Source organism: Lactuca virosa, chromosome 6 (genome assembly GCF_052849685.1).
Source record: "Lactuca virosa cultivar CGN04683 chromosome 6, Lactuca_virosa_CGN04683_v6, whole genome shotgun sequence".
In the NCBI taxonomy this organism is placed as follows: domain Eukaryota; kingdom Viridiplantae; phylum Streptophyta; class Magnoliopsida; order Asterales; family Asteraceae; genus Lactuca; species Lactuca virosa.
Window position 1 is genome coordinate 4353473 of NC_136431.1, and position 8428 is coordinate 4361900.

General features: G+C 35.5%; 1 protein-coding gene across 4 annotated transcripts; it reads right to left on the reverse strand.

Moving 5' to 3' along the window:
• Positions 1–4345: 4345 nt before the first annotated feature.
• LOC145120426 (Zinc finger (CCCH-type) family protein) lies at positions 4346–6313 on the reverse strand. 4 transcript variants are annotated; one of them, XM_079056249.1, is made up of 3 exons: positions 6124–6313; positions 4926–5806; positions 4346–4791 (listed from the first exon to the last, which is right to left on the reverse strand). In XM_079056249.1, exons 2-3 carry the CDS (start codon positions 5767–5769, stop codon positions 4508–4510), a joined length of 1128 nt encoding a protein of 375 aa, XP_078912375.1. In that variant the 5' UTR covers positions 5770–5806; positions 6124–6313; the 3' UTR covers positions 4346–4507. The 4 variants fall into 4 exon arrangements, with proteins under 4 accessions (XP_078912375.1, XP_078912374.1, XP_078912376.1 ...); XM_079056248.1 differs by having other exon boundaries at positions 4926–5960; XM_079056250.1 differs by having other exon boundaries at positions 4346–4755; positions 4926–6313.
• Positions 6314–8428: the final 2115 nt, after the last annotated feature.

Below are 8428 nucleotides of genomic sequence, written 5' to 3' on the forward strand. Positions count from 1 at the left end.
AAAGATGAAATTAAGTGTAATTACAACTTACAAAAACGAGAATTAATGTTTCCAAATGATTAACGGACAAACCCTTGCAAAAACCTTCGAATTCTCCTCTCCAATGGTGCTCTGATATGTTGTGTGTCTGTAAAAATGCCCTCAACCCGTAATATGAAAGATAGGAAAAACTGCCAAAAGTTGGTTTTTGGGTCGAACACGGCCCGTGTTAAAATAGGCTAAACTGACACGGGTCGTGTTCAGCAGCCAACACGCCCCGTGTTGATTTGCACTAAACTGACACGCCCCGTGTCAGCATGGTCAACAGCTCCCATTTTGGTCAAACACGCCCCGTGCCCACTTTTTAGTGTAAATTCAACACGCCCCGTGTACCTCTCTGACTCCAATTCCAAACTTGATTTTTCCAACTTTTTCGTTCTTCGCCCGATCATCCCGAAATCTTCACCAATGCTTCCCGGCACTTCCCAAAGCGCGTTCCAACCTCCGGTTTACCTGAAAAAGACATGAAAGTGTGCAAATAAGGTTGTTCTAGAGACTAACATGAATATGATGAAATGCAAGAAAAAGGAAGAACAATTGTGCTAAATAGATGCATGAAATGGGACTAAAAGGTGTGCAAAAAGGTGCACAAATAGCACCTAACAGGCCCACTACTGTATGATTGGGATAAAAGATACCTCAGGCAGGGCCCATATGTATTGTCAGGTTGAAATACACTCCAGGGTGAGGCCCTAAGGTGGGGCCCATATGTGTATGATGGGTTGGAAATACCCCAAGGTTTAGCCTAATTGTATTTTTAGGTATTTGGTACTTTGAGGAACTCACTAATCTTTGTGCTTACAAATTATGTTTATGGTTTCGGGTACTTCTGGTTCAAAAGGGAAGGACCTGACGTGATGGCACAACATCATACCCTCATGGTTTTTCGCGTTTGAAATAATTGTACTCTGATGTATTGAATATTACGGTGATGATGGTTTTTACTTTTTAGGACAATTAATGAATGAAATTAATACTTTGAACGAAAAATTTTATCACTGTTTTTGGGTTGTTACACATAATGTTTGGCTATCCATTTGCAAGAAACCAAATTTCTAAATTTATAATTCATAGCACAATGATGTATGTCACACATGGATTTTATTTGAAATGTTCGTTCATTGTACTTCCAAACAACATATACTATAAAAGGGCATGGATTTTTTGAATAGATTTTTCCATACCTTGCAATGACTCTGTGTCTATCACTTTTCATAAACCATAACTGATATCCATTAGCTACATCGTAATGTGTTAATTCAAATTTAAGTTGAGCAGGGGACTTATATAACTTTCCCATAACTGGCTTCATTTTTTTTCTATTTTACGTATAGATCGTGCACCCTATACTCTGCACCAACTTCAAGATCATTTTCATCATCAATATGTTCATGTGCTTGCTCCTAGACATGCTCATTGTTATCATTTTCTCCCAATCCGTCAATAGTATTCCTTAACATATTGTCATCACATAATATGTTAAGGAATGGGTTATCAGAAAGAGTAGAAGTTGGTTTAAAGGTCTCTAGTTGAAAATCCAAAAAGGAGAGGTCGATCATGTCATCATCAGAGTCTTCGTTAACCATGTAGATTTTCTCAGGCCCTTTCTCTATTCTTGTGGTAGATATAGAAGCCATCTGTAAAAAACATAATGTGTTACACATGAAGAACACCGATATCAAACCATATACCTTCAAAAGAGTTTGCATTTGATCATATCAAACCATGTACCTTCCAATTTCAGTTGATTATTACTTCAACCATCAAGCTTTGGTATGCGAGAATGGTGTAAAACATATTCGATATCAAAACCCTCGTTATGCTCTGTAAATCACTAAGAAAAACCTCTTTGATGATCAATTAGTACAATTTATACATATCTTCCGTAGATATTCTCGTCAATCGAAGGGGCAATCGGCTAAAGAGGGTTTATCGGTTTGTGAGGGGTAACGTTGCTATATTGAGACAAACGACCCTAGATAATGGTCTTTGACTAACAAAAAAAAAACAAATTGGGGCTAATTCAGATCAAGGCTGTAAAACTAGTGTCTTTTATGGTAATATCAAAACCGTTCATAAATTATTTTGTATAAATTGCAACATTAGTCCTTTAACTTCTTCCACCTCAACATAAAAACAAAAGACAAATTGAAAGGACATTTTATTTGATAATAGGTCTTTTTATAAGTGATGATATTTAAAATAAGTATTCTAAAATACTAATTGATTTGAAAGCTACAAATTTACGCTTTACACATTCTACACTTACTACTTAATCATGTTTATATTAAAAATTAGTCTCTTATTTTAAGGCCTTAAACTATTGTACCTCATCTTGTTATTCTTGTAACATTAAACTTGCACACAAAAACAAGGTTTGAAGGGAAGTGACCCAGGAACATGGATACAATTAAGAAAAAAGATATAAAAAACTAATATCATAACTTTTAAGAGTTCATTCCGGTATAATAATATATCTGGTTAATATATGCAAAAATGAAACAAGAAAAATAGTATCTCATCTTACAATATTCCTAACTAATCCTATAAACTTTCTAAAATTTGATAATAAACAAAATTTCTATAAACGGATTATACTTTGTTTACATCTCTAGATGTCGACGCCTCGCCAAATCCTGTACTACTAGCGGAAGTTCTAGTTTTGAATTCTCCAAACTCGGTACAACTTCGTGTCCAATTATGTCCACGAATGAGTTTTGCCTGTATATGTTCGGGCAATCTTAATGTAAACTTATCTCCGTCCTCACTTGCCTTACTATTTTTAGTAATCGAATGACCCGTGGAGTTGCTTCTTGGAAATTTTTCTGTTCTCTTAACTTCTCCTTGATCAATATCAATATTTACATGCTTTTCTTTCTTGTTGTCTTCTTTGGTATCCGTATTGTTGTTCCTTTCATTTTCATCCCTAATATTGATAGTAAATGTGTCTTCAAGCAACTCATTTTCTTGGATCTCATGCATGGATGTACTATTTTGTGACACCAGAGATTTTGCTGGCGAGGGAAGCGGTGTTTCGAGGCCACGTCGACAAAAAGGGCATGATTTATGTGACTCAAGCCAAAGATCTATACAATCTTGATGGAAAACATGGTAACACTTTGTTAAAAGTCGAAGGACATTGTCGTTCTCAAATTCACATAAACATATAACACATTCTAACCCATATGTTTCACGTCGAAATTCTTTAACATCAGAGTAGATAAAAGTAGGGAAAGTATTAATAATATGTGGGTCGAGTCCAGGGGGGCCACTGCTCCCTGGACCGCCCATCTGTGTCCCAGGAGGGTTATGATGGGTATTCCATGTGTAAAGAACATTTTGCATGAAACACCTGCAAAAGTATATTGTGAAGAAGCCAATAAAGAAAATGACGAGGAGAATAGTGGTTAAAATGATGGTGATAGGAGGGGATGCATGTGGATCTGTTGCCGGTGCAACGGTTGCAACCTCCGTCGTCATTGGCCGGAGATCTAAAATTTCGGCCGGTGTCCTTTTCAGGATAAGGAAGAGATGGGAAACAATGTGATTTAGGTGAAATTCGACCGGAGTGTATTAAATTTTGGATTTGCATTGTTGCATAGTTTGTGAGAAAATAGAAAGAGAAAAGGGGATGGATAAGTGAGAAGGTCCAATATATGTGGGAAGATGGTGTGATGTGGCGTTGGTTTCCTCTAAATGGTAGGGCGTATATAAAATCATTGAACGAGTAATATGTGGAACTTGTATGCAATAACCACTAATATGCATTACCTCAGGGGTCAAACACTTATCCACTTTTTTTTATTACTTTTTTTAACCATTTTATTTATCAAAACATAACTCTTAATAATTTATACAAGCTACATTTTATTTTTCTTTGATAATTTGTAAACCATTTACCAAATTGGTAACAAATTAAAATTTGGATACATAATTAAATCTTGTTTGCATTAATATACAATTAACCCTTAGTCAAAGGACCCCAAAAAGGTGACTTTCAAGTAGTATGCTAAGCATGACCGGCATATATGTTGTAGAGCATTAGTTAAATTAATGTTGATCAAATTTTACCATAATTTTTTAACTTAATATATAATTATCAAATCTTATATGGTGATGACATGTACAAAACTTATCTTATCATAGAGATACAAAGATAAAAAAGGAGGTGAAGATGTGCATCTTTTTGGGCACAAAACAAAATCTTGACATAGGGAAATTGTTTGTTCACATATTCTTTTTTATTTTAGACTTAAGAGTTTAGAATGATAATATCTTTATTATTAAAATTATTTAACAAGTCAAATTGGACGAAATTAGTACATTATATTATAACAAACATACTAATAACAAGAATACCCGAAACATTTCAATGAAAGAGCATTCAAAGATCCATACAAAAGCTAAACATAGAGAAAAACAAGCACAATAACATTAGCGAAGTCTATTAACTTTGCCCCCCCCAAACTTATTCAATATCATCAATCCAGTCCCCGTAGATACGACTAATCTTATCGGGGCCCTTCCACTTTTGAAAAGGTCTCTGTCCAGTCCTCGGAATAACACCAGGCAACCGCTGCGAAGGAACCCCAACATGGTAACCATCTAAAGGACCAGCAGCAGCCACTACAGATTCAGCAGGTGTTTTGGACGAAATTACCCCTTGCTTATTATTATTATTATTTGGATCCATTGAACTCAAAGAATCTTTAGCTTCTATATCAACAAGCCCCCCACCATATCGATGCAGTTCTGCCAAAATAACCATAAGAATCCAAAACGTTGCAGGAAATATTTATGAATGTAAAGAAGTATGTTGCTATTTCCAGCTATTTGCATTTAGAATATTATTTATTTATGAAAAAAAAAAAAAAAAAAAACTATACCTGCAGCACCATGAGCAAAATGACACTTGCTCCCAAATGGACAATACCCTGTTTGTTCCCACTTGTTACATATTCTTGTTTTCCAATTCGAAGGCTTCAACATGGAGTTTGATCCAGCCGCCTCGGGTCCACCACCACCACCACCACCGCCACCACCGGCTACTACAACTACAGCACCACCACCAATGCTGCCGCCTGCCCCACCATACCCACTACCAGATCCAGGACCTAAGCTTATTACAACACTTTCACGAGCTTTAGATTGCTCATCATGAAGAAACGTGCAGTTATCACCATAAGGACACCCTTCTTCAGTATAAAACTTCTTACAGTGTCTTCCTTTATAAGATCTTTGACTATCAACTGTAAAACTAGACGACCCGAGTGATGGAATTTGAAATTCTTCTCTTGGTTCGGACGAAACTGCCCTTTCTTCCTCATGAGCAGCTACAATTTCTTGCCAATTTGGTGGAGGACGTCTCAGTTCTTCAATGCTATGTGCAAAATTACAGTTTGTAATGTAAGGGCAAGTTCCTGCTCTGAATTTGCAACATAATTTTGTTTTGAAAAACATTTTTCCAATTGCTTTTGATCGACTTGTGGCTTGTGCATCACCTCCTTGACCATTTCTTTTCTTGTTTGGTGTATCGCTTCCGGATCTTGTTTGTGATTGTCTTCCATCGTAATTGGAATTAGAAGTGTTATCAATGGATGCTTCTCTATCCCAAACACCATATTCATCTTCAGTTGCCCATACGGGTTGATCCCCCCAATAATCACCGCCGTTTCTTGACCCTCCGGTGATTATCTGGACAACGTTTCCACTTTCTCGACCATAATCCATTTCGAATTCTTTCAGTAAAAAGGTACAAGATAGAGCCCTAAATATTTGATGTGCGATTATGAGTGATGCTTGAATGTAAAACGAACAACAGGGTGGTTGAATTGAGTATTGGCGATAATTTGAGAAAAATGAAAGCTTTGAAGCTCTAAACACAACAAAGAGGGGTTGAGAAAAATGGACGATTAAACCACCTAAAGAACGATATCGATGGAGTTACAAATGAACCCAGATGGGAAATTATAAGAAAGATACAATTTTTGTGACAGAAATGGATCTAGATACTAGATTTTCTGAACATAACTTAGTAAATTTAAGAACTGAGAGCAGTTACAAGAAAGGAAACAGAGAAAGTACCAGATGAAAGCAGTTATTGTCTGATCGAAGTGATTAAATTAAAACTCAAGAGATTCAATTCTGAGAGATGGGTTCCCTTTTATTTAGGGTTTTTGGTAAGCTTTCTGTCATTGTTTGTGGGGAGAATGAGAAAGAAGAAGCTCTGTCATTAAGGAAGCGCAGGGTAACAAGAGATTGAGGTTTGAGGGTAACTAGTGCCGGCAATTCTCGACACGAAACCCGACCCGTTTATATTTTTAATTAAAAAAATATATTTTTTATTTTTAAATGTATTGATATTTTGACTTGTGGTCCTAACTCATAAGATCGTAAGTAAGTTTGTAACCAATTGATTTTCCTCATTTTTTCCCTAAATCAAATAGCGTATGGCTGTATGAGCGATTGAGGCATTGAACATATTTCTATGAATGTTTTTAATTTTCATTTGGATGTTTAAGACTTTAAGACTTAAGTAGTTAAGTGTCTAAAATTCAGATATGTTTGCATCAACCATCAAGATTTTATTCATGTTTAATTGTTAATTTTATTTATGGAATCCGACCCACGAACCCAAATCTAACCCACAACCCCGTCAACCTGTGAACTCGTATAAATAAATGGGTTCGTGGGTCATATATGGGTTTATGTTCCAAACCCGCCAACCCGTGACACGCCAACCCATGACCTGTATATTTAAATGGGTCGTGTTTGGGTTAGCATATTTTGACCCGCCAACCCGCGACACGCCAACCCGAACACGACACGATTGTCAGGCCTAAGGGTACCTAGTTACGTTCTGATTTTACCATTTACAACCATGTAGTTTTGCTTTTGTTACTTTGATACCTACGAACTAATTGGTGGTAGTTTTAAGGCCCTCCGATATGAATGGTCTGCGTTATATTCGTGAAAATGATTTACCAGCGTAATTATCTTTGTTGTTTTCTTTATATTTAGACATTTTTTTTTTATTTTATACACATTTAACCATTTAATTTTTTTATATGTGTTTACATATTACATTGTCATCGGCTATAATCTTTGTCGTTTTGTTTATATTTAGACAACTTCTTTATTTTTATACACATTTAACCATTTAATTTGTTATATGTGCTCACATATTACCATTGTCACAGGCTATAGCAGGTGACAATGGTAATATGTGAACATATTAACAAGTTAAATGGCTAAATGTGAACAAAACGAAATGTTAATTATTATGATAAGTCATTTTCTCCACTTTTAATAACAATTTTATTTTTCATATTTTTTTGTATTATTTTTTTTTTCAAATATTATTTTTAAAATATCCATAATTTCCTAAAAATTAATTAAATATTGAACAATTCTAAACTTTATTTTTTTAATTAATAAATATATTTTTGTTTTGTGAAATATTTTATATTTCCTCTTATAACTTTTTTTCCTTTTGTTTTTAAGCATATATAATATTTTTAAAGTAAATAAGTATCTAACAATAAAATTAAATAAATTAAATATATAACAATAAGTATAGAGGGTCTTTAAAAAAACAAAGATAAAATATTACTTAGCAAATAAAAAAAAATCTATAGTCACGGACTTGGTGACTTTGCATTCTCCCAAAAGCTCCAAACTCCAAAAATAGCATTCTACTTCCATGAAAATGGCCTTATCCCATGCATGAACACATCAATAACTTCAAGATGACAACTTTCTGTCTTAGGGACTCAAATAACACCAAGGGTGGCAACCCTAAGCCTAGGAAACGGATTTGAACCATAAAGCTTCATCCTTGGGACCAAAAAGGTCTACAAAACCCAACACAAGAAATCTAAGCAAATAAACACCTAGTTCAGAGCTTTATACCTTATATGAGTGCCAAATGATGATAAGGTTCTGGATCTATAAGCCTTTGCTCCTTTGATGATGCTTCAACAATGACCACCTTCCTTCAAAACACCAAGATGCACTCCAAAATGGTCTTCTAGGCTCGAAACACACAAACAAAGGATTAGGGTTTCGTGGGATCTGCTTAAGGGTGAGAGGGTGGCTGGACTTTAGGGCATAATGTTCTTTATATAGGGGTTAACCCTAAATTTTAGGGTTTACACTTTGCACGTGAACGCAGTGCATTCCCCAGGGGAACGCCCCGCGTTCGGGCTCTGCCTCCAAAAATCCAAAATTGGCAGAAACGGTCCCTCCTTCCCTCAAACTTGCAAACATAAGGTCCAAAAGCAATAATTAAACATATAAGGGACCAAAATATAAATAATACCTGGACTGAGCGTTACAAAATTCATGGCAAAATGATGCTCTCTCGGTGAACATCTTGGTGATCTCCGTC

What these genes read in the sequence shown, in the direction of transcription:
- LOC145120426 (XM_079056249.1), bottom strand. Translation starts at nt 5,769, where the DNA reads ATGGATTATGGTCGAGAAAGTGGAAACGTTGTCCAGATAATCACCGGA. An exon ending in TTTTGCTCATGGTGCTGCAG is followed by an intron (nt 4,792 to 4,925) that starts GTATAGTTTTTT and finishes TTATTTTGGCAG; the next exon opens with AACTGCATCGATATGGTGGG.